Genomic DNA, 25,858 nt, shown 5'->3' with positions numbered 1-25,858 from the left:
AAAGGAATGTAGCTGGCATATCACTTTACCTGATTCTAAGTGACATCTACTCAGCTCTTCAGAACACTGTCTGCCTTCTCACTGTTCTCTTCTGGCAGGCCAAAAAGATAAAGATGGACCTCCAGAAGGCTGCCACCATCCCAGTGAGCCAAATCTCTACCATTGCAGGTTGGTCAGAGGGGTTAAGAACATGACCTTTCACTTCATTGTATTATTTTTCAGACTCCAAATCTATTTATCTGTAAGATTCCTATAAAAGTATATTCAAACAAATGTTTACAGTTGGATTGGGTACATATAAGTTACACACATCTTGTTTCTCTGGTTTCCTCTTTAACACATAGAAGGTAGTCATGGCCGGGTGCGGTGGCTCATGCCTGTAATCCCAGGAGTTTGGGAGGCTGGGGCGGGCGGATCACGAGGTCTGGAGTTGGAGACCAGCTTGACCAACATAGCGAAACCCCATCTCTACTAAAAATACAAATATTAGCCGGGTATAGTGGCTCTCACCTATAATCCCAGTTACTCAGGAGGCTGAGGCAGGAGAATCGCTTGAACCCAGGAGGCAGAGGTTGCAGTGAGCCAAGATCATGCCACTGTGCTCCAGCCTGGGTGACAGAGACTCTGTCTCAAAAGGGAAAAAAAAAAAAAAAAAAAAAATCATGATATGTTTGTTGACTCTTTTTTTCTTTTCTTTCTTTTTTTTTTTTTTTTTTTTTGGAGACAGAGTCTTACTCTGTTGCCCAGGCTGGAGTGCAGTGGCGCTATGTCGGCTTACTGCAAGCTCTGCCTTCTGGGTTCATGCCATTCTCCTGCTTCAGCCTCCCGAGTAACTGGGACTATAGGTGGCCACCACTACGCCCAGCTAATTTTTTGTATTTTTAGTAGAGATGGGGTTTCACCATGTTATCCAGGATGGTCTCGATCTCCTGACCTCGTGATCTGCCCGCCTCGGCCTTCCAAAGTGCTGGGATTACAGGCGTGAGCCACTGCTCCCGGCCTTTTTGACTCATTTTTAATAAGCTACCTTCTATGGTAAATTATTAGGATGGCTCTTAGCTTTGAAGTTGCAGGTTACTGCTGAAAACATCAGTAAGGGAGGGAACCTAGGCTGCGACTTGCAGACTGTGCTTCTGTTCTACAACATTAGCTTTTCCAAATTACTCCAAGCTTGCCTTGTTCATCCTCAAGGACTCCTTCTTTTTCTCTCCAGAGACTGAGGTTTAGAAAGTGAGAACCAGAAAAGGAAAAAACTTTTCTGTAGAACCAGAGGTTCATTTGTATGGAGCTGTAGATGTGGAAGCCTCTAGATTATAGACTGAGCTGCCAGGTGGCTGGGGAGTGTGTGTGCAACTGGAACACTCCTCTGACTCATCATGGGTTCTGTTCCCCGATTTCACTTTTCATTGCCTGTAAAGCATAGGAAAATTTCAGTTCCTGCCCTTGATAGGCAGTCTGACAAAACTTACATATGACTTTGCTACCTGAAATTCTTTCTGGAACAGGGCAAGATATAAATAAATAATGTATCACTTTTTGGAATTTAAAATGCTGTGTCCTTTGATAGCAACAGCAAAGCAGGAGAGGTTGACTGGACAGCCACTCTATACCTCAACGGCCATTCCCAGTTCCCCTCAGTTGACCGCAGACAGGGTCAGTACCTCCTTCATCAGGAAAATAGAGACATCCAGTGTGAGCTCCTCAGAGCCCCTTCCACCACTGCACAGTGACATTTACCTCTTAGTCTCCCGTGTCACTAGATGAGGTGTCCTTGCTGCTGCGCTTACCCTTCCCCCTCTGCCCTTGTTCCCTTTCCTTCCTGTCTCCTGTCAGACTTTGCCTCATTGTTTATTACCTTTCCTGTTTTCTGTGATTACATCCTTTTTATAGGCTTCTCTCTCTCAGCCTTTAAATATGCGTGAGCTCCTCACATCCTAACATGAGTTTCCCTTGATCCTATGTCTTCTAAGTGTTTGCTGATCTTCCTCAGGTTTCCGTTTGGCACTGTTGCTGCTTTCTCTGTGCAACTCTACTCCTTTGACCTCCATGGCGCCATTACTTTCCAGGTTCTTCTCCTGCCTCCCTCCCTCCCCATTACTTTCCTCTCTCTCTCTTCCTCTCTCTCTCTTCCCTTTGTGGGCTTCTCAGTCTTCTACCCCACTCTAATTGTAGTTGATTCCTAGGGATCTGCTCTTATCCTGCAGTTCTTTTAATTCTCTCTACTTACAGGGCTTCAAACATTACCTGAATGCTGATGACTCCCAAACCTACCTCTGGTTTATTCCTTTCTTCTGAACTTCAGATTCTCCAGCTTCAGCTACCTGAGGGACATCTCTGCCTATATGTCTCTTAGCTGCCTCAAGTTTAATGTGTTCAAATCCATACCCATCATCTCCCTTAGCCCTCTTTGACTCCTGTTTTCTCTGAGTAATCAGTAGCACCATTATCTACTCAGTAATCTTAGCTGGAAACCTGGGAGTCATCTTTATGACTGCTGCCTCTCTTTCACTCACCACATCGAATTAGTCTATAACTTTGCCTTTTTAAATTTTTCTACACATTTCCTGAGTCTCCCTTTGTCTCCATCATGACTGTAAGCCCTTTAAGATCTTGTGTTCCAGCCAGACACAGAACATGCTCTAGAGTTAGTGCTCAGTAAACGTTTAATGAATAGGAGAGAAAGATCACCTAATTGCTGTCTTTTTTAAAAAGGTGGGCTGGGCACGGTGGCTCCTGCCTGTAATCCCAGCACTTTGGGAGGCCGAGGTGGGTGGATCACAAGGTCAGGAGTTCGAGATCAGCCTGACCAACATGGAGAAACCCTGTCTCTACTAAAAATACAAAATTAGCTGGGCATGGTGGCACATGCCTGTAATCCCAGCTACTTGGGAGGCTGAGGCAGGAGAATCTCTTGAACCCAGGAGGCAGAGGTTGTGGTGATCTGAGATCATGCCATTGCACTTCAGTCCGGGCAAAAAGAGCGAAACTCTGTCTCAAAAAAAAAGGGTGGATGTCAGCTGGGCCCAGTGGCTCACACTTGTAGTCCCAGCACTTTGGGTGGCTGAGGTGGGTGAATCATTGGAGGTCAGGAGTTCGAGACCAGCCTGGCCAATGTGTTGAAATCCTGTCTCTACTAAAATACAAAAATTAGCCAGATGTGGTGGCAGGCGCCTGTAATCCCAGCTACTCAGGAGGCTGAGGCAGGAAAATCACTTGAACCTGGGAGGCAGAGGTTGCAGTAAGCCAAGATCATGCCATTGCACTCCAGCCTGGTTGACAGTGAGACTTCATCTCAAAAAAAAAAAAAAAAAAAGTGGATGTCACCGGGTGTGGTGGCTCACGCCTGTAATCCCAGCATTTTGGGAGGATGAGGCAGACAGATCACTTGAGGTCAGAAGTTTGAGATCAGGCTGGCCAACATGCTGAAACCCTGTATCTACTAAAAATACAAAAATTAGCCAGGTGTGGTGGCATGCGCCTGTAGTCCCAGCTACTTGGGAGGCTGAGGTGGAAGAATCGCTTGAACCCAGAAGGTAGAGGTTGCAGTGAGGTGACATTGAACCACTGCACTCCAGCCTGGGCGACAGGGTGAGACTTCATCTCTTTAAAAAAAAAAAAAAAAAGGCCGGGCGCGGTGGCTCAAGCCTGTAATCCCAGCACTTTGGGAGGCCGAGGCGGGTGGATCACGAGGTCAGGAGATCGAGACTATCCTGGCTAACGTGGTGAAACCCCGTCTCTACTAAAAATACAAAAAACTAGCCAGGCGTGGTGGCGGGCGCCTGTAGTCTCAGCTACTTGGGAGGCTGAGGCGGGAGAATGGTGTGAACCCGGGAGGCGGAGCTTGCAGTGAGCCGAGATCACGCCATTGCACTCCAGCCTGGGAGACACAGCGAGACTCCGCCTCAAAAAAAAAAAAAAAAAAATGGTGGATGTCCATGAGTGGTTAGAATTAGAAGAAATCTTGAATAAGGACATGATGTTGGTGTGGCGTGGGGAGGCCATGTCGGTCTAGGGTTGGAAGATAACTAACTAACTTCCTACCTAGAGAGGTATGGAGAGGGGCGAGATGGGGCATTCAGCCAGTGGGGTCCACATGGTTGACTTTTTAAAATTTCTTTTTAATAAGAGAACTGAATGAGATTTCTGAAACTTTTGTGACATTTCTTGAAGTGATTAGGAACTTGGCAGGGTGTTTCTCAACTGGAGATGCTATATTAATTAAAACATTGACTTCAGGACTTCAGGTAACGTAAAGTAATTCAGATCTGCTTTTTTTTTTTTTTGAGATGGAGTCTCGCTCTGTCACGCAGGCTGGAGTGCAATGGCACAATCTTGGCTCACTGTAACCTACGCTTCCTGGGTTCAAGTGATTCTCCTGCCTCAGCCTCCCCAAGTAGCTGGGATTACAAGTGCCACTTTTACACAATTACACTTGGCTAATTTTTGTATTTTTAGTAGAGACGAGGTATCACCATGTTGGTCAGGCTGGTCTCGAACTCCTGACCACAAGTGATCTGCCTGCCTCAGCCTCCCAAAGTGCTGGCCCAGATCTGCTTAAGCAAAAAAAAAAAAAAAAAAAAAAAGCATTTATACAACCCAATGGCAGGAATGAGCTGAGGTCTCAGGAGCTAGAAACTTTAGTTATTTTTTCATCTCTCATTTCCTCTGCCCTCTCTACATCTCCATTCTTATTTTACATTGCTGTTCTTTGGTCTTCATGGCGGGTACACAGCCCCACTGCCTGTGAGTGTATGTGACACAGGGCCAGCTACCTCAAGGAAGTGACTCTTGCTTGACTGACTGGCTTAGCTTGACTGCCTCTAATCTAACTAGCTGGTGTGGGGGTGGAGCACACAGAATCTTTGGTACAAATATAGCTGTTACAAATCCACTTCTGTGTCTCTGAGGATAGAGGAAGGCCAGTCCCAGAGAAGGGGGCATATCATCATAAGCTGGGCAGATCCTTTAGAAGGTTTTTCCTAGAGATGTGACTAACTCCTCTAGAGATATCAACCACAGCCCATGGGGTCTGTAACAAAATGTAACACCTCTTTCTATACTGTTTATCCCTTCATTTTATGTGTACAGTAAGGGATACTCTTTATCCCTTCGTTTCTGTAGGGCAGGCACAGCTGGGTTTTTGTAGATGCTTTGTAATTACAGTGATGAAACAGGCTGGGCATGGTGGCTCACGCCTGTAATCCCAGCACTTTGGGAGGCCAAAGCAGGCGGATCACTTGAGGTTAGCAGTTGGAGACCAGCCTGGCCGTGAAATCCGTTTCTACTAAAAAAAGAAAAAAAAAAAAATACAAAAATTAGCCCAGGAGGCTGAGGCATGAGAGTTGCTTGAACTTGGGAGGTGGAGTTTGCAATGAGCCAAGATTGTGCCACTGCACTCCAGCCTGGGTGATAGAGCGAGACTGTCCCAAAAAAAAAAAAAGAAAAAGATTGATCTGTGGTTGTATCTTTTAATTTCTTTCTATCATGCTCAGGCTCAAAACTGAAGGAGATCTTTGACAAGATCCACAGCCTGCTCTCTGGAAAACCTGTTCAATCTGGTGGGCGCTCTGTGTCTGTCACACTTAACCCACAGGGGCTGGACTTTGTTCAATACAAACTGGCAGAGAAATTTGTGGTGAGAAACCTTGTTGCTAGAGGTATGGGAAGAAGAGCTGGTATACAAGATTTCAGCCTTTCTCTGGTATTAAAATTGTACCCACCTCTATGTTCTCAGAAACAAGGCGAGGAGGAAGTGGCCTCTCACCATGAAGCAGCATTCCCCATCGCAGTTGTGGCATCTGGGATCTGGGAGCTCCACCCCAGAGTGGGGGACCTCATTCTTGCTCATCTACATAAGAAGTGTCCTTACTCTGTTCCTTTCTATCCCACTTTCAAGGAGGGAATGGCTTTGGAAGACTATCAGAGGTAAAGTTGTTTTTCTCCCTACTCACTATCCCTAGAGTGATTAATGAAATATAAATAGAATTGGAATTTGTTTTTCCCTCCTCCTTACAGCTCCTATTACGTACCTTGAATGTTCTATCAGAAATATAATGTCTTTCGGCCAGATGCGGTGGCTCACGCCTGTAATCCCAACACTTTGGGAGGCCAAGGTGGGCGGATTGCCTGAGCTCAGGAGTTTGAGACCAGCCTGGGCAACATGAAGAAACGCCATCTCTACTAAAAATACAAAAAAATTAGCCAGGTGTGGTGGTGTACGCCTGTAGTCCCAGCTACTCAGGAAGCTAAGGCATGAGAATTGCTTGAACCCAGGAGGCGGAGGTTGCAGTGAGCCCAGATTGCACCAGTACACTGCAGCCTGGGTGACACAGCAAGACTGTGTCTTAAAAAGGAAGAAAAAGGCCGGGCGCGGTGGCTCAAGCCTGTAATCCCAGCACTTTGGGAGGCCGAGACGGGCGGATCACGAGGTCAGGAGATCGAGACCATCCTGGTTAACACGGTGAAACCCTGTCTGTACTAAAAAAATACAAAAAAAAACTAGCCGGTCGAGGTGGCAGGCGCCTGTAGTCCCAGCTACTCGGGAGGCTGAGGCAGGAGAATGGCGTAAACCTGGGAGGCGGAGCTTGCAGTGAGCTGAGATCCGGCCACTGCACTCCAGCCTGGGCGACAGAGCGAGACTCCGTCTCAACACCAAAAAAAAAAAAAAAAAAAGGAAGAAAAAATATATATACATAGTCTTTTATGTAAACTGGAAAGCCTTTGGCATTTGTGAACTTAGGTGCCAATAATCAATGTAGTTTAGTGGAAAGGATACTGGGGTCTTGGAATTTTATCCCTGCTTTGTCATTTAATAGCTTTGCAAAAGCAGACAAATCGTTTAGTCTTTTTGAGCATCTTTTCCTGATTTTTAAATGAGTGTAATGACATCTATTACCTCCTGTGAATTTACCTCATGGCTTATATGAAGCCCAGATTTGATGATGGATGTGAGTGCTTGGTAAACAGAGTATTCTACAGATGTAATAATATGTAATATTAATAGTAATGCTGAGTGTAATAATATGTTGTTACTTTTTAGCCATAAAAAGTAATCTCTGGGCCAGCTGCAGTGCCTCATGCCTGTAATTAACAATTTGGGGCTGGGCGCAGTGGCTCAAGCCTGTAATCCCAGCACTTTGGGAGGCTGAGACGGGTGGATCACGAGAGGTCAGGAGATCGAGACCATCCTGGCTAACACGGTGAAACCCTGTCTCTACTAAAAAATATAAAAAAAAACTAGCCGGGCGAAGTGGCGGTCGCCTGTAGTCCCACCTACTCGGGAGGCTGAGGCAAGAGAATGGCGTAAACCCGGGAGGCGGAGCTTGCAGTGAGCCGAGATTGCGCCATTGCACTCCAGCCTGGGCAACAGAGCGAGACTCTGTCTCAAAAAAAACAAAAAACAAAACAAAAAAAAAAAACAACAATTTGGGAGGCTGAAGCAGAAGGATCGCTTGAGCCCAGGACTTCAAGACCAGCCTGGGTAACATAGTGAGACCCTGTCTCTACAAAATTAGCCAGGTGTTGGCTGGGCGCAGTGGCTCACGCCTGTAATCCCAGCACTTTGGGAAGCCAAGGCCTCCAAAGCGGGCAGATCACCTGAGGCCAAGAGTTTGAGACCAGCCTGGCCAACATGGTGAAACCCCGTCTCTACTAAAAATACAAAAAACTCTCTGGGCATGGTGGCAGGTGCCTATAATCCCAGCCACTCAGGAGGCTGAGGCAGGAAAATCGCTTGTACCCGGGAGGCGGAGGTTGCACTGAGCCGAGATCATGCCATTGCACTCCAGCCTGGGCGACAAGAGTGAAACTCTGTCTCAAAAAAAAAAAAAAAAGGCCAGGCATGGTGGCTCATGCCTGTAATCCCAGCACTTTGGGAGGCTGATGTGGGCGGATCACCTGAGGTCAGTAGTTCAAGACCAGCCTGGCCAACATGGTGAAACCCTGTCTCTACTAAAAATACAAAAATTAGCCGGGCGCGGTGGCTCACGCCTGTAATCCCAGCACTTTGGGAGGCCGAGGCGGGCGGATCACAAGGTCAGGAGATCGAGACCACGGTGAAACCCCGTCTCTACTAAAAATACAAAAAATTAGCCGGGCGCGGTGGCGGGCGCCTGTAGTCCTAGCTACTCAGGAGGCTGAGGCAGGAGAATGGCGTAAACCCAGGAGGCGGAGCTTGCAGTGAGCCAAGATCGCGCCACTGCACTCCAGCCTGGGCGACAGAGCGAGACTCCGTCTCAAAAAAACAAAACAAACAAACAAACAAAAAAAAAACAACAAAAATTAGCCAGATGTGGTGGCAGGTGCCTTAATCCCAGCTACTCAGGAGGCAGAGGCAGAAGAACCCGCTTGAACTCGGCAGGCGGAGGTTGCGGTGAGCGGAGATCATGCCATTGTTCTCTAGCCTGGGCGACAAGAGTGAAATTCCATCTCAAAAAAAAAAAAAAAAAAATTAGCCAGCTGTGGTGGCACGTGCCTATGGTCCTAGCTACTTGGGAGGCTGAGGTGGGAGGATCACTTGAACCTGGGAGGTGAAGTTTGCAATGCGCCTTGATCATACCACTTGTACTCCAGCCTGGGCGACAGAGACACTGTTTCAAAAAAAAAAAATTTCTCTCTAATTTGTCACCCTTATTTTGGCCTTGTCCCAGTGAATTTTTTCTTTTTTTCTTTTTTCTTTTTTTTGAGACACAGTCTCACTGTTACCCAGGCTGGAGTGCAGTGATGCAGTCTCGACTCACTGCACTTCCACCTCCCAGGTTCAAGCAATTCTCGTACCTCAGCCTCCCAATGAGCTGGGACAACAGGCGTGCACCACTATACCCAGTTAATTTTTGTATTTTTAGTAGAGATGGGGTTTCACCACGTTGGCCAGGCTAGTCTCGATCTCCTGGCCTCAAGTGATCTGCCCACCTCGGCCTCCCAAAGTGCTGGGATTACAGGCGTGAGCCACCATGCCTGGCCAAATTTTTTCTTCCCGTATAGGATGCTTGGCTACCAAGTAAAGGATTCCAAAGTGGAGCAGCAAGACAACTTTCTAAAACGCATGTCAGGGATGATCCGTCTCTATGCTGCCATCATCCAGCTCCGGTGGCCATATGGAAACCGACAGGAGGTAAGTAAAAGAGGCTTACTGTCAATAATGAGAGGTTAGACCACAGTCCATGTGTATTCCTCCCACAGGAAATGTTGGCCTTCTTTCAGAGAGCCACTCTAGTTAAAGGATAAACTATATGGCAGTTTGATGGGTATTCTGTAGAGGACTGAATATTGATTATTAGGGAACTTTCTTGGATCACCTGGTACTTTAAAGAGCTGGTTTTGTAACAGAGTCTACCAGAGGAGAGTCTGTTATAAATCAGTCATTAAGGTTAGAAGATTTTCTTACAAGAGGAATGAGCAAGAAATTGTCATCTTAGAACTAGTTGAGACCTTAGAAGCCATCTAGATCACATCCCTTACTTCACAGATGGACAGACAGATCAAGCTCAGAAAGCTGCAGCTGGGGTTCAGGGCTTTGACTTGCCAGCCCAGTTAATTTCTCAGGGAATACAGATTAGAGGGACAGAGAAGGTAATAGTCATGGAGACCTAAAGAGAAAAAATAGAAGTTGATTAAATCCAAGTTTTTATTGTATGCCTGCTGGGTCCCAGGTTCTGTGCTAAAGGTACCAAGAATAATAAATAAAATGTCAACAAGGCTAATTGTTGGCCTATGGAATGCCTGAAACTGAAGCTGACGCATGCATATTGAAGGGAGCCTATAAAGAATGTGTGGGAACCAATGTATTGAAACATTAAAAAACAGAAGGCGAGGTGGCTTCATGCCTGATATCGTCGCACTTTGGGAGGCTGAGGTGGGTGGATCACCTAAGGTCAGGAGTTCAAAACCAGCCTGGCCAACATGGTGAAACCCCATCTCTACTAAAAATACAAAAATTAGCTGGGCATGGTGGTGGGTGCCTGTAATTCCAGCTACTTGGGAGGCTGAGGCACGAGAATCGCTTGAACCCGGGAGACAGAGGTTGCAATGAGCTGAGATCGTGCCATTGCACTCCAGCCTGGGCAACAAGAGTGAAACTCTGTGCCAAAAAAGAAAAAAGAATGTGTGGGAACCAATGTATTGAAACATTTAAAAATAGAAGGCCGGGCGAGGTGGATTCACGCCTATAATCCCAGCACTTTGGGAAGCCAAGGTAGGTGGATCACTTGACTCCAGGAGTTTGAGACCAGCCTGGGCAACAAGGTGGAAACCATGTCTCTAAATAAAATACAAAAAAATTAGCTGAAAGGCCGGGCACGGTGGCTCAAGCCTGTAATCCCAGCACTTTGGGAGGCCGAGGCGGGCGGATCACAAGGTCAGGAGATCGAGACCACAGTGAAACCCCGTCTCTACTAAAAATACAAAAAATTAGCCGGGCGCGGTGGCGGGCGCCTGTAGTCCTAGCTACTCAGGAGGCTGAGGCAGGAGAATGGCGTGAACCCAGGAGGCGGAGCTTGCAGTGAGCCGAGATCGCGCCACTGCACTCCAGCCTGGGCAACAGCGTGAGACTCCGTCTCAAAAAAAAAAAAAAAAAAAAATTAGCTGAGCATGGTGGCATGTGCATGCCTGTAGTCCCAGCTACTTGGGAGACTGAGGTGGAAGAATCACTTGAGCCCAAGAGGTGAAGGCTGCAGTGATCCATGATCGCATTACAGCACTCCAACCTGGACGACAAAATGAGACCCTGTCTCAAAAATATAAAAGAAAAACATAATTTGTTTAGTTTGTGTTATTTCTGCCCTGTGGCAGGTGCTAGGGTTGGATGATCTGGGGTTCATTTCCACTTGGTGATGGCTGGATGATACATTGGGAGTTTAGATTTGTAAACAAAAGGAGATCAATGATAACCAAACTTCTCTCCTCCCAGATTCACCCTCATGGCTTAAATCATGGATGGCGCTGGTTGGCACAGATCTTAAACATGGAGCCCTTGTCAGATGTGACAGCCACCCTCCTCTTTGACTTCCTGGAGGTACGTAACTCAGTTATCACACAAGAGAAGGCCAGTGGTTGAGGTAGCCTTGATCCACTGGGTGACATGAATGGGGAAACAGCATAGCAGTTGGGCCTGATAGTAAAACAGCATGAGGTTCCAGCGTCATACATTTTTCCTAAGCTGTAGACAAACCTTGCTTTCACTTTTACTCCATACTATATTTACTTGGCTTCTCTGGATTTTTTTTCATTTTAAAGAACAGAAAATTGTACATTCTAGCAAAAGTGAAAAGAGGAATTTGTTTTAGGGATATAGAAGTGACTCCCAGACCAGGTGCAGTGGATCACACCTGTAATCCCAGCACTTTGGGAGACCAAGGTGGGCGGGTCACATGGGATTAGGAGTTCGAGCCCAGCCTGGTCAGCATATTGAAACCCTGTCTGTACTAAAAGTACCAAAAAAATGCTGGGCACAGTGGCTCACACCTGTAATCCCAGCACTTTGGGAGGCTGAGGCAGGTGGATTACCTGAAGTCACGAGTTCGAGACCAGCCTGTCCAACATGGTGAAACCCCGTCTCTTAATAAAAATACAAAAATCAGTTGGGCGTGGTAGCACATGCCTGTAATCCCAGCTACTAGAGGGGCTGAGGCAGCAGAATCGCTTGAACAGGATCTTACTCTTTTTTTTTTTTTTTTTTTTTTTGAGACGGAGTCTCGCTCTGTCGCCCGGGCTGGAGTGCAGTGGCCGGATCTCAGCTCACTGCAAGCTCTGCCTCCCAGGTTTACGCCATTCTCCTGCCTCAGCCTCCCGAGTAGCTGGGACTACAGGCGCCCGCCACCTCGCCCGGCTAGTTTTTTGTATTTTTTAGTAGAGACGGGGTTTCACGGTGTTAGCCAGGATGGTCTCGATCTCCTGACCTCGTGATCCGCCCGTCTCGGCCTCCCAAAGTGCTGGGATTACAGGCTTGAGCCACTGCGCCCGGCCAACAGGATCTTACTCTATCACCCAGGCTGGAGTGCAGTAGTGCGATCATACCTCACTGTAGCCTCAAACTCTTGGGCTCAAGCGATCCTCCCATCTTACCCTGCCAAAGTGTTGAGATTACAGAAGTGAGCCATTGCACTCAGCCAAGAAGATACTTCTTATAGAAGAAAGGCTTGGGGTACATGCCATAACAAATGTGGAACCATTTGACCTATAGTGCCAATAGTTCCTAGTTACCTTAATAGCTCCCGAAGTCAGCCAGGTGCAGTGGCTGACAGCCTTTGGGAGGCCAAGGCAGGCGGATCACTTGAGCTCTGGAGTTCAAGACCAGCCAGGGCAACATGGTGAAACCCTATGTCTACAAAAAAAGTCCAAAAATTAGCTGGGTATGGTGGCGTGTGCCTGTGGTCCCAGCTACTGGGGAGGCTGAGGTTGGAGGATCACCTGAGCCCAGGGAGGTTGAGGCTACAGTGAGCTGTGATCATGCCAGTGTCCTCTAGCCTGGGTGACACAGTGAGACCCTATTAAAAAATAATAATAATAAAAAGCTCCTGAAGTCACCATACATGAACAATGATCCTGTATCATTTGAGAACACAAGTGGTATTCTGTATAGTCTCCTTACTAAGTTTGGGAGGTATACCATACCTTTAGGAAGGCTTCCATTCATTAGAGGAAAAGAAGAGTAGTTCGTTAAGACCTGATTGGTTAAATGGAGGTATTGCCATATAAAGAGAAATGCTTTAGAAGAAAGTTGGGTGTTTCCATTTATTCCCTTTTAGCAAGTTCAGTGGCATTGTGGCTGAAATTTTTGATAGGTGTGAAAGATGAAGGGCTGATTGTGCTTTATGAATCTGTCCTGTGAGTGTGAATTTTCATTCTCTGCTCTGACAGTGCCTGTCTTTCCCTCTAGGTGTGTGGGAATGCCCTCATGAAGCAATACCAGGTTCAGTTCTGGAAGATGCTAATTCTTATCAAAGAGGACTACTTTCCCAGGTATCAGGCTTGTTGAGCAGACAACAGGGGATTAAGTAAGGAAAACTCATAACCAGGCCTCAGATACCCAAGGGTGCTATTACCTGCTGGTTTTGATTCAAGTTAAAAACACCTGTACTAAGTATGACATCTTCCTACTCCAGTCCCTCTCGTTGATATTTGAATAAATGCTTTTGAAACTTAATGAGAGTCTGTCTTAAATATCATTGCCTAAACAAAAACACAAATTAGGGACTGGTCACAGTGGCTTATGCCTATAATTGCAGCTCTTTGGGAGGCCACAGCAGGAGGATCACTTGAGCCCAGGTGTTCAAAACCAGCCTGGGCAATATAGCAAGACCCCCATCTCTACAAAATAAAAAATTAGCCAGGCATGATGACATGCATCTATAGTCCCAGCTACTAGGGAAGCTGAGATAGGAGGATCGCTTGAGCCCAGGAGTTCAAGGCCTCAGCTATGATCGCACCACTGCACTGCACTCCGGCCTAGGTGAAAGAGTGAGACACCGCTTCCAAAAGATAGGTGTATATCATAGGTGTGATTCACGTCTTTCTCTCCCTGTAGAATTGAAGCTATCACAAGCTCAGGACAGATGGGTTCCTTCATACGCCTCAAGCAGTTCTTGGAGGTAAGATGCCCTTAGACCAACATGTCCCACACTGTTGTTGGGCTGGAATGCACCTGTGTCTAACAAGTCTTGGACCTGCAGATGCTCTGATTGCACTCTCTTCCTCAGTTCTTCCAAACCCTTCTTTTTGTGCCTAATTCCCTCTTAACCTTTGGAGTAAGGGCTGCCATTTCCTCTTCTTTATATGTATCATTCTCCATACTGCCTGTGAGAAAGCTCTGCTGAGATGAATAAAATATATTGAATGTATCTTCTCTCATGAATATGTTTTTTTGCATGTTGGCCAAAGTTCTTGTCTTAGTCTCAGGTCTGGGGAATTGGTAAGTGTCGTCACTTTTCTCCATGAGAACAAACTGCACTTTCAGTTGGACTCTTCCCCTACTTCCAAGTGCCAAGAAATTGTAAAACGTTAATTTTGACAAAGAATTTAGAACGCCATCGTGGGTTTGCCAAGATAGCCTGCTGACTTTTCAGCTTCTCAAAGCTCAACTGTGAAAACAGTGATTGTGAAAGATGAGCTTAGGCTGTAGGGAGACAAGAGTGGGACAGGAATAATAAGAGCATTTCATTTGTTGTCTGTGGCAGTTCATGCAGAAGTGGACATCTTATACAGAACCATCGGTCTTACTGGCTTTTTCCTTTTTGTTCACTGTTCCATAGGGCTGAAATATGGTGTCCCTGAAAGCTTCTTTTAACCATTAAGTGTTGGGAACACTGTTATCAGAAACTCATTCTGTTTTCTTCATCTTTCCCTGACCAGAAATGTTTGCAACACAAGGACATTCCTGTCCCCAAGGGCTTTCTGACTTCCTCCTTCTGGCGCTCCTGATGTCACTCCATCACCTACCATCACCATTATGCTGCAAAGAGGCAATAATAAAGGAACTGAAGACACCTGTATTTGGGAGAAGTCATGTCAGATTCAGAAATTTGCCAATATGTATTTTTATGTATTTATACCTTGTGACTAGGAGAGGAGATTTTCATGCGTCACAAAATTCTTGGAGGTCCCTTAGTAGATTTGGTAGTTCCTTAAGAGATCCACATGATAAAATAAATGGAATTGGCCTTTCTTGTTTTTTTGCAAAAGTGATAAAAGGTGTTTAGCACTTGGTCTCCTCCCTTCTTTGTCTCTAGTGTCTTTCAGAAAGTTGGCAATACCTTAACAAATGCACTCTGAACTGGAGGGAGCCCACCATTTGCACCCACCTACCCACCCTCACCCCTGTTCAGATGCATTTCCAGAAAGAGCTAAGGCTCATAAGGTTCCCTTTTAAGTATTATTTAATAGTTGAGGCCAGATACTTACATGCAAGTCTGGGTTATGGTTGTTTTGCCTTTCTCAGCTGGTGAAGTCATTCTAAAGCCAGAGGAAGTATGTGATATACACATGGACTAAGGCCCAGATGACACTGGCTAGATTAGCATCTGGGATTAGGACTGGAAACACATGTCATATGGAACTAAGGGGAACTCTTTGTCGTCCTAATTTGGAAGTTGGTCCCTGGATGGCCAGGGATGCGTGAACCACGCAGGTACCTTTTTTGGTTTTGTTTCTTTTCAGTTTGAATTAAGATGGGGCTTGCAACATTAAACATGAGCTGAGCATCCATAAGCATTGAGTTGGGATCAAACAAACATGTTGGGCAGGAATTGAACACCGCTAATATGATAAATATGCCTGACTAAAGCCACTACAAAAATTCAGAGATTGGCTGTTCAGATAAGAGTTGAGATTTGTTTTGTGGAAAGACTATTTCTCTTTGATACTGCAAAGGCAGTGGCCATGGATCTGTTCCTCTGTGCTAAATGTCTTGTGGCAGGGTGTGTTTGTGGGGGAGTGTTCGCTGGTACTCTTGAGTAGCCTGAAGTGACCCATTCTATGAATTGTTAATTATGGTGCCAAAAAAATAAATAAATAATAAAGCTTGGTTTTTTAAAAAACCCATTGCTGATATATTGGTTCAATATGATCAATTTCCTCTGCCCTGAGCTATATAAATCATTAGGGGCATGGTAGTATATACAAGTCCAGGTAGAGAGCAGTATGCATTTATTCCTTTTTGTCTTCTTGACCTACACCTTGGTAATATTACTTCTTTTTCTGTCATTTCCTTTTTTGGAATTATGTACTAATAACTGACCCTGTTTTATCTAGCAAGAGATGTGAAAGTATACTAAAGTCTTTGAAAGACACAGTGGGCCGTGCTTAATGGCTCATGCCCACAGTCCCAACGCTTTGGGAGGCTGAAGTGGGAGGATTGTTTAAGTCCAGAAGTTCAAGACCAGCCTGGGCAACATAGTGAGACCCCCCCCATGTCTAAAAAAAATTTTTTCGGCTGGGCACGGTGGCTCACGTCTATAATCCCAGCACTTTGGGAGGCTGAGGCAGGCAGATCACCTGAGGTCAGAAGTTCGAGACCAGCCTAGCCAACGTGGCGAAATCCTGTCTCTACTAAAAATACAAAAATTAGCTGGGCGTGGTGGTGTGTGCCTGTAATCCCAGCTACCCAGGAGGCAGCTGAGGCAGGAGAATTGCTGGAACCCGGGAGGCAGAGGCTGCAGTGAGCCGAGATCACACTGCTGCACTCCAGCCTGGGTAACAGAGCAAGACTCTGTCTCAAACAACAACAAAAAAAACTTTTAAAATTTTTCAGGCATGGTGGCACATGTCTGTGGTCCTAACTACTCGGGAGGCTGAGGTGGGCAGATCACTTGAGCTTGGGAGGTCGAGGGTGCTGTGAGGTGTGATCATGCCACTGCACTCCAGCCTGGGTGACAGAGCAAGACCCTGTCTCAAATAAATAAATAAATAAATAAATAAATAAATAAGGTAGACAGTATGAACACTGGGGAGGGAATCAGGAGACCCAGCTCAAATCGCTTTCAGGTTTTTTGGCCTTGGGTACGTCCTTCACCCGCTCTGAACCTCAGTATCTCCACCTGTGAAACAAAAGAATTGGACATGTCACTGTAGTTTTCAAACTATGCTTGATAGCACTTCCTTAGGGAAGAGTTTCCCAGCTGGTGTGCCTTGGCATGCTGATCTCATTAGCCCTCCCAGACAGGGCCTGTGGTGGGTGAACCCCCACGACCTGTTCCGTTCACATTTCCTCCCCCTACCTTTGTGTTAGAATGGAATCATTTTAGGGCTGGGCGCGGTGGCTCAAGCCTGTAATCCCAGCACTTACGGAGGCCGAGATGGGTGGATCACAAGGTCAGGAGATCGAGACCATCCTGGCTAACATGGTGAAACCCCGTCTCTACTAAAAAATACAAAAAACTAGCCAGGGGGGTTGGGGGGCCTGTAGTCCCAGCTACTTGGGAGGCTGAGGCAGGAGAATGGCGTGAACCTGGGAGGCGGAGCTTGCAGTGAGCTGAGATCCGGCCACTGCACTTCAGCCTGGGCGACAGAGCGAGACTCCGTCTCAAAAAAAAAAAAAAAAAAAAAAAGGAATCATTCAGCTGGGTGTGGTGGCTCACACCTGTAATCCCAGCACTTCGGGAGGCCAAAGCTGGTGGATCACAAGGTCAGGAGTTTGGGACCAGCCTGGCCAACATGGTGAAACCCCATCTCTACTAAAAATACAAAAATTAGCTGGGCGTGGTAGAGCACACCTGTAATCCCAGCTACTCCGGAGGCTGAAGCAGGAGAATCACTTGAACCCAGGAGGCGGAGGTTGCAGTGAGCCGAGATTACGCCACTGTACTCCAGCCTAGACAACAGAGGAAGACTATCTGAAAAAGAAAAGAGAAAAAAAAAAGGCATCATTTTCTAGGTACCGTGACAGGGAATAGGTTGGGAAGCAATGACTTCAGGAGAGGGGGATGTTGAGTGAATGGGGCTCAGCCCTGTAGCCAGTCAACATATAGAGGCTTAAAGCAAATTTCCAAAAGGCATCCCTTTTCCTTCAAGATACTACCATCCTCTATTGGACGATTGCCCTGTTAATAACTGTACAAATCTATGAGTGTTATTGTTCTTTCAGAATTTGTCTAGCAGGTTTTCTGATCTTCACTGGAAAGCTTTAAAAAACAAAATTATGATGGAGGTGGATGGTACCTCCCAGAGTTGTGCAGCTCATATTTTGCACAACCATTTAGGGGTCCTAATGGAGCTCTGGCATCCTCTCTGCCACAGCCTTTTTGTTTTATGTGCTGTATGATATATTGTGGTTCCATGTAAGATTATGTACGGAAAAGTTCATCTGTCAAAAACAAAATGAAAAATCGCTGGATGGGATGATCTATAAGTTCTCTTCCACTTTGAATTTGTATGACTTCATGGAAAATACCACTTAGGCTGGGCATGGTGGCTCATGCCTGTAACCATAGCACTTCGGGAGGCCAAGGCGGGAGGATTGCTCAAGCTCAGGAGTTCAAGACCAGCCTGGGCAACATACTGAGACCCCATCTCTATTATAAATTTTTAAAATTTTAAATAAAAAAATTAAAAAAATATTAAATACCTCTTATGATTTTTGAATTATTTGAATATTCTTCCTCTAGTGGTTGGTGGTCTTGCATATGTCATTTGATGCTGGTATTCCTAATGGATTTCAATGGTAAACCAAGAAAGGAGAGCACTAGGAGGCCAGGGTTTTGATACTCACGGATAGAGATAATGATTACTAGATGAGAGATGCAGCTCCTGATGGGGAGTAGCATCAGATTCCTTACAGTAGAATACTAAGGACTGCCTTCGGTTTTAATTCAAGTACTCACATGTCTTTCTTGCTTTCAAATTTGACCTCATTATCAGGCTGAGGATCCATGTTTTTGTCACATTATTGTCCCATACTACAGCAAATCTGATGACAAAAATTCCAATAGGACAGAAACTACACATCCCTTACATAGAAGAATGGATTTCTGACGATTTCCCACCCATGTGCTAGGAGCTTTCCCCTACTTCTCAAGCTTTCTATGATGACAGCAGTGACATAGTTAGGCTTGGACATCTTCTGTCTCAGTGTCAGGAAAACCAAAAGCTCCATTAAGAGCCACAGAGCTTCTTACAAGTGCCTTATATCACACCTGGTAATCCCCTTCACTTTTCTTCATCCTGCCTAATGAATTCCTGACATTAGATTTCCTGTGGGCCTACAGAAAGTAGATTAAGCCAGGTGCAGTGGTTCACACCTGCAATCCCAGCGACTTGGGAGGCCAAGGCAGGAAGATTACCTGAGCCCAGGAGTTTGAGACCAGCCTGGGCAATACAGTGAGACCCCATCTCTTAAAAAAAGAAACGGCCGGGCGCGGTGGCTCACGCCTGTAATCCCAGCGCTTTGGGAGGCCGAGGCGGGCGGATCACAAGGTCAGGAGATCGAGACCACGGTGAAACCCCGTCTCTACTAAAAATACAAAAAAAAATTAGCCGGGCGCGGTTGTGGGCGCCTGTAGTCCCAGCTACTCGGGAGGCTGAGGCAGGAGAATGGCGTGAACCCGGGAGGCGGAGCTTGCAGTGAGCCGAGATCGCGCCACTGCACTCCAGCCTGGGCGACAGAGCGAGACTCCGTCTCTAAAAAAAAAAAAAAAAAAAAGAAAGAAACAAAAACAGCTGGCCGGGCGCGGTGACTCATGCCTGTAATCCCAGCACTTTGGGATCCGCCGAGGCGGGTGGATCACAAGGTCAGGAGATGGAGCCCATCCTGGCTAACATGGTGAAACCCTGTCTCCACTAAAAATACAAAAAAAAATTAGCTGGGCTTGGTGGTGGGCACCTGTAGTCCCAGCTACTCGGGAGGCTGAGGCAGGAGAATGGCGTGAACCCGGGAGGCGGAGCTTGCAGTGAGCCAAGATCGCACCACTGCACTCCAGCCTGGGCGACAGAGCAAGACTCCGTCTCTAAAAAAAAAAATCAGTTTTTTCCAGATGGATGTATTCAAGAACTTTTTTTTCTTTTAGCTCTTTCAGGATATTTATACTCAGTACAGCATGTGATCCTAGATTGGAACCTGCACCAAAAATAAAGATATTTCTGTGGGTGTGTTTTTTGCTATAAAGGACATTGGAACAATAGGCAAAACTTGAATAAGGCCTATATATTAGATAATAGTACTGTGTCAACATGCATCTCTTGACTTTAATCATTGTACTGTGGTTATGAAAATGAGTGTTCTTATTCTTGGAAAATATGCCCTGAGGGGCATGATGTCTGCAACTTATTTATTTTTTTGAAACAGAGTCTAGCTCTGTTGCCCAGGCTAGAGTGCAGTAGTGTGATCTTGGCTCACTGCAACCTCTGCCTCCCGGGTTCAAGCGATTCTCCTGCCTCAGCCTCGTGAGTAGCTAGGATTACAGGCACATGCCACCATGCCTAGCTAATTTTTGTATTTTTAGTAGAGATGGGGTTCCACCATGTTGGCCAGGCTGGTCTTGAACTCCTGCCTTCAGGTGATCTGCTCACCTCAGCCTCCCAGAGTGCTGGGATTATAGGCGTGAGCCACCACACCCAGCCAGAAACTTATTTTCAAATGATTGGTGGGAGGGGGATATCTATGTGTATACATATATATGTATACACGTGTGTGTCTATGTGTATGTAGACAGCTGTATGTGTGTATATATATTTAAACATAGAATAATAAAGCAACCGTGGTCAAAGGTTGACAAATGGGGGAATCTGGGTGAAGGGTATATGGGATTTCTTTCCAGTATTCTTGTAACTTTTCTGTAAATTGGAAACTATTTCAAAATTAAAAGATACGCCTCTTTTCGCCCTGCAAAAAAACATGCTTACAATTCTGATGAGGTGACAAGATCAAGCTCTGACACCTACAACGCTGAAAACAGGACTGGTGACTAAGGTTACCTTGAAGTCATCAACCTGTAGCAAGGATGGAATGTTGACTCTAAACAGGTTTTCAAGAGAGGTGACTTGAAGGCAGAATTTTAATTCCATCGAGAATGTGATTTAAGCACCTGGAGCACTTGAAGGGTTGACCTAAAAGTTATAGGAGTGCAGAGGATAGACTTATTTCATCTAGTCTAAGTCCAAAGGCCTGAGAGCCAGTCAGCTGATGGTTTAAATCCCAGAGTACTTTTCTGCAGGGTGCAAAAAAAGGGTTTGGCAGTCAAATAAGTTTGGGAAATAATATGTGTTTTTTTGTTTTTTGGTTTTTTTTTAGACGGAGTCTTGCTCTGTCGCCAGGCTGGAGTGCAGTGGTGCGATCTCGGCTCACTGCAACCTCCATCTCCTGGGTTCAAGCGATCCTCCTGCCTCAGCCTCCCGAGTAGCTGGGACTACAGATGCGTGCCACTACACCCAGCTAATTTTTGTATTTTTAGTAGAGATGGGGTTTCACCGTGTCGGCCAGGATGGTCTCCATCTCTTGACCTTGTGATTTGCCCACCTCAGCCTCCCAAAGTACTAGGATTACAGGTGTGAGCCACTGCGCCTGGCCTGGAAATACTATGTTAAAAGTGAAGTAGGTAAATAATCAATTAAATAAGAATGGCAGAATGGGCCAGGTCTGGTGGCTCATGCCTGTAATCCCAGCACTTTGGGAGGCCGAGGCGGGCAGATCACCTGAAGTCAGGAGCTCAAGACCAGCTTGGCCAACATGGTGAAGCCCTGTCTCTACTAAAAATACCAAAAAAATTAGCTGGGCGTGGTGGTGGACACTTGTAATCCCAGCTACTCGGGAGGCTGAGGCAGGAGAATCACTTGAACCCGGGAGGCGGAGGTTGCAGTGAGCTGAGATCGTGCTATTGCACTCCAGCTTGGGCAACAAGAGCGAGACTCAGTCTCAAAAAAACAAACGAGAATGGCAGAATGTTGATAATTGTTGGAGCTGGGTGACAGGCATATGGAAATTTGCTGTATTAGGGTCCCCAGAGAAACAGACCAATAGGAGATGGATGGATGGATAGACAGGGATATGATGAGATTTAATTATGAGGAATTTATTCATGAGATTATGGAGACTGAGAAGTCCCACAGTCTGCCATCTGCAAGCTAGAAACCCAGGAAAGGTGGGGTTGAAATTCTAGTCTAGAGATGAGGTTTCACCATGTTGGTCAGGCTAGTCTCAAACTCCTGACCTCAGGTGATCCACCCTCCTTAGCCTCCCAAAGTGCTGGGATTGCAGGCATGAGCCACCGCACCCAGCCTATAATTCTTACTTAAATAGACTGAGTACCATTCATGTAACCTAAAATTCAGTAGCAACTCAAATATTTTCTCAAGTCAATAAGTATTATATCATGGATATAGTCTTGAATTTATGAATCATAATTAACCATTTTTCACTTGGTGACTAGGTTATGCCAAATTTTTTAAATAATTATTAACACTTTTTTTTTTGAGACAGGGTCTCACTCTATTGCCTGGGCTGGAATGCAGTGGCACAGTCATGGCCCACTGCAGCCTTGACCTCCTGCACTTAGGTGATCCTCCCACAGCCTCCTGAGTAGCTGGGACTATAGGCACATGCCACCACATCTGGCTAATTTCGCATTTTTTTGTAGAGACGGGGTTTTGCCATGGTGCCCAAGCTGGTCTTAAACTCCTGGACTCAAGTGAGCCACCTGTCTCGGACTCCCAAAGTGCTGGGACTGCAGGTGTGAGCCACCACACCTGTCCTGAATGAAAATGCATCTTGTCCTGCTTAAGGCAGATTTCTAGATGTAACTAACATTGCTGGGTCAAATGGCATGCAAATTTTATATTTTGATCCACATTGCCACCTGCTCTTCCAGAAAAGTTCTACTTACGTATACTCGAAATGGGTAAGATTTTCAGGTAGAAAGGAGGCATGAGTGTTGGGAAGGGATGTTCTAATTGGAGGAAAAAATTGTTCACAAAAGCATGGAGTTGAAGAGAGAATATGTTTTGCAAGAGGCTAACCTCAGACCAGTAGAGAAGAACTGTAGGGAACGATGCTGTGAAAAGGTAAATTGGAACAAGATTGTGGAGGCTGCAAAGTTCGGCCTATTCCATAGGCATTGGGAAGTGACTGAAACTTGTTGAGAAGGTTTGACGTGGTTTGTGAAACTAACTGTAGTAGTGGGTTCAAAGTAAGCAGGAGGGACACAGACTGACCAGGCCTAGCAGGCAGCCCTGCAGGGGAACAGATGTGAAATGACTGGAGCCAGATTAGGAGGTTGGATTAGGGGAGGGGAGGGAGGAATTTATATTTCTACTGTCACCTGGAGTCTTAAACCCTGGCAAGGCCACACTCCCAGAGCCTATCAGGCTGCTTCTCTAATATAGTGCTTGATTTTAGAAGCAGTGGCTTGTGTTTCACTTTATTTTTTGATTGTAGTAAAATATATAGAACATAAAAGTTAAACTTTTTATTCTTTTATTTGAGATGGAGTGACTCAAGTGATCCGCTCGCCTGGGCCTCCCAAAGTGCTGGGATTACAGGTGGGAGCCACCATGCCCAGCCTAACCATTTTTAAGTGTACAGTTTTGTGGCATTATGTACAGTCACAGTGTTATGCAACCATCACCACCATCCTCTCCAGAACTCTCTTTCACCATCCCAGATGGAAACTGTACCCACTAAACAATAATAACCCATTCCTCCCTCCCCTCAGCCCCTGGTAACAACAGTTTTTTCTGTCTCTATGAATCTGACAATTTTAGGGCTCTGATATAAGTGGAATTGTCATACAATATTCATCATTATGTGTCTGGCGTATTTCACTTAGCATAATGCCTTCAAGGTTCATCCAGGCACTGTGTTTTGAAGATCTGTGTTATTTCTTGCCAGCTCTGACACTGCAGAATGTCACATGGGAAGTGCAGTCCACTGGCCAGCATGACTCTTCCCAATCAGCTCCCTTCTAGGGAGGAAACACAGTGGAAGTGCTTGCCCGTTATCTTTGCAGGGGGTGAGATGGGGTGTGGAGGAGAGGGGAGGGGAAGGGCTCTCTCCCAGGGAGAGTGGGCAAGTGACTTTCCCTGGCTGGAACATATGGACACATCACTACAATTAGTGTGTTTTCCAACAGTTGACCTTTTCAACAACCTGAAAAAGTTTTGGGACTATCTAGATGCTTAAGCTTAGGGTGCCTGTCAAACCTTCTGAGGACTGCTGAAACTAGAAAAAGGAGTTGAGAATTGAGTCCAACCCTCTGCTTTTTAGGAGGCCAGGAGGGGTGTGACTGAGAACATGGAGTTGATTGGTTACAAAGCCGTTACACTGTCCTGTGCTTTTTTGTTGTTGTTTTTTCCCCCAGCTTTCCACACCTACTAGGGTGTTAGGCATATGGTGAAACTGGTGGGAGGTGAGGTAGGCAGACAGCAGAACAGTGAAGAATGGCTTTTTAAATGGCTCATTTCAAGTGCCAAGTGCAGAGAAGGCAGGGTGAGTGGGTGGGAGGTGGAGAGTGCTGGGGATACTGTTTCTTGGCCATGTCTCGGATCAGACAAAGGATCAAACAAGATTTTAGTTTCTCTATCAATACAGAGCTCTCTCTTAGGTCTCCAATTCGTTTTGCATCCAGCAAAAGCAGCAAAACCCCCAGTTCACTATGGAGCCAGGGCGATTTAATAGAAAAACCCTCCCTTTTTAATAGCTCCTGCCCCTCAGTCCCGAGGTGCTTTCTTTGCTGGAGCAGAAGCTCTTGGAAATTTTAGGGAGCTACAATTGTGTAAGCCATTTTGTACCCAGAGCTGAATACCTGATTAAACATTTTACTGCAACCTGCTGGAGAAGAGGCCACGGATACCATCAGCTGTTCCCAGAAATGCAAACCCCAGGGAGGAGCTGCCCAGCCCAGCTTTCTCTACATAGAAGATTGCAGGAAATGCCTCTCAGCTCCTACGTTTTTCCTACACAGATTCTCTAAAGCAGCTTCTGGGGTGTGGCCACTCCTTTTCTCACCACTCCAATGGAGTGAGTGGGTAGGGAAATTTTTCCTCAGTATCATGGCTACAGCCAGGGCAGCTTAGAAACCGTATTGCAGGTCCCGCGCATGGGGAAAGAAGCCAAACTGCAGAGGACCAGGAAGCTCAGGGCCAGGTCTGGGCCCAGGTTCTGGTGCAGTGCCCAATGACTTTGTATTTATTTAAAGAGGAGAGCTGCTTAGTAACCAGGAGGCTGAAGCCTTCCTGAGCTGCAGAGCTTCCCTTCTGCCTGACTGCACAGGAATGATCTGGGTGTTACTCCCGATGGCTGCGGCCCAGCTGTCACCGGAATGGGGATAGGGAAAGCGCTTCCTAATCCAGGGCTTCTGGCTACAGAGTTGAGAGCCAGGCCCTCAAACTGCTAGGACTTTAAGGATCAGAAATTCTGAGAATCTTATTTTTCTCTGTCTGCACCCCAGCAGCCACCCGCATCAAAATGCCTCCCTTTCCTATTCATTAAGGTTCTTTCTGGCACAATTAATTGAACTTTCCTTGTGTACTAGGCACTATGCGAAGTATTTCGTGTTACCTTTTCATTTCTTAATCTTTGCAATAATTTGATGAGATATTTTCCTATTTTACAAATGGGCACTCTTACATAATGCTCATGTAGGCTATGTCTCTTGGCCCAGGTCAGGCAGCTAGCAATTGAAGGGCTAGGATTTCCATCTCAGCAGTCAGAACCTTCCATTTGCAACCTTAATGTCTTGTTTATGAAATAGGATGAATATGCCCTATTCTACTGGCGACCTGTGAGAATGCTTTTGCTGCAGGAATATAAGAAATTATTATTTTGCCGCTGCCGTTTCCCTCCCCCATAATATCCAAGAATGTAAGAAATTAACTCTCCAAATTCCAGAATAACAGCTTTATGCCGCAAATTAGTCGACTTAATTTTTTTTCTGATTCAGATTTGGCCTTTTCCTCTCACCGCCTCTTCAAACCCGGGGCCCCAAATCATCTGCGTCTTCTTGACCCCAGCCCCCACCGAAGTAGGGTGACTAGGGTCCCCAGCGCCAGCCTCCTCCTCGGGAAAGTGAGCAGGAAGAAGAGACGCACTCGGGTGATCTCACCCTTTGGGACTGGGCGTTTTTCCGGCCGGGGCGCGCAGCATCCCAGCCAGACTGCAGCGATACCCCCTGCCCCGCCCTTCTCCGCAGTCCTGGAAGAGCTCCCAGGGCGGAGGGGTGCAGTGCAGACGACTGTCCGCAGGGCGGGCGGTGGCGGGGCGCAAGTTGCGCGGAGGGAGGTGAGGCGGGAGCGTCTCCGTCGGCCAGGGCGTAGTCAGTGACCTCACTGCACCATCACCCCTCACCCCTTGCGCGCGCCCCATTTCCCCATCCTCCCGCGGCCCGCCCCTCGCTCACCTCTTCCCCCGCATCGCCGCTTCGGCTCCTTCCGGGATCGCTCG

General features: G+C 46.4%; 1 protein-coding gene, 1 long non-coding RNA gene and 1 other non-coding gene across 6 annotated transcripts in view; 2 read left to right on the top strand and 1 right to left on the bottom strand.

Moving 5' to 3' along the window:
* The window catches only part of GLE1 (GLE1 RNA export mediator), a 38,955-nt gene extending 23,425 nt beyond the window's left edge, over positions 1-15,530 (top strand). For 3 of the 4 annotated variants that reach the window (XM_045373844.2, XM_005580727.4, XM_015436378.3), the window contains 8 exons: positions 99-168; positions 5,493-5,635; positions 5,735-5,925; positions 8,983-9,112; positions 10,907-11,011; positions 12,875-12,957; positions 13,523-13,586; positions 14,347-15,530. In XM_045373844.2, coding sequence (XP_045229779.2) covers positions 99-168; positions 5,493-5,635; positions 5,735-5,925; positions 8,983-9,112; positions 10,907-11,011; positions 12,875-12,957; positions 13,523-13,586; positions 14,347-14,415 — 855 coding nt within the window. In that variant the 3' untranslated portion in view covers positions 14,416-15,530. The remainder of the gene's footprint in view (positions 1-98; positions 169-5,492; positions 5,636-5,734; positions 5,926-8,982; positions 9,113-10,906; positions 11,012-12,874; positions 12,958-13,522; positions 13,587-14,346) is intronic. The other variant, XR_012424323.1, reaches the window with a different exon arrangement.
* LOC135967515 (uncharacterized) lies at positions 15,207-25,857 on the bottom strand. Its single transcript, XR_010581690.2, has 3 exons — positions 25,815-25,857; positions 17,205-17,324; positions 15,207-16,529 (listed from the first exon to the last, which is right to left on the bottom strand). It is a non-coding gene; the product is annotated as an uncharacterized lncRNA (long non-coding RNA).
* On the top strand, positions 17,556-17,617 carry LOC123569258 (U7 small nuclear RNA). Its single transcript, XR_006692900.1, has one exon. It is a non-coding gene; the product is annotated as a U7 small nuclear RNA (small nuclear RNA).
* Position 25,858: the final 1 nt, after the last annotated feature.

The sequence above is a fragment of the Macaca fascicularis genome, chromosome 15 (assembly GCF_037993035.2).
Source record: "Macaca fascicularis isolate 582-1 chromosome 15, T2T-MFA8v1.1".
NCBI lineage: Eukaryota > Metazoa > Chordata > Mammalia > Primates > Cercopithecidae > Macaca > Macaca fascicularis.
The sequence above is the reverse complement of the archived record's forward strand: the minus strand, read 5'-3'. Positions and strand labels throughout refer to the sequence as shown.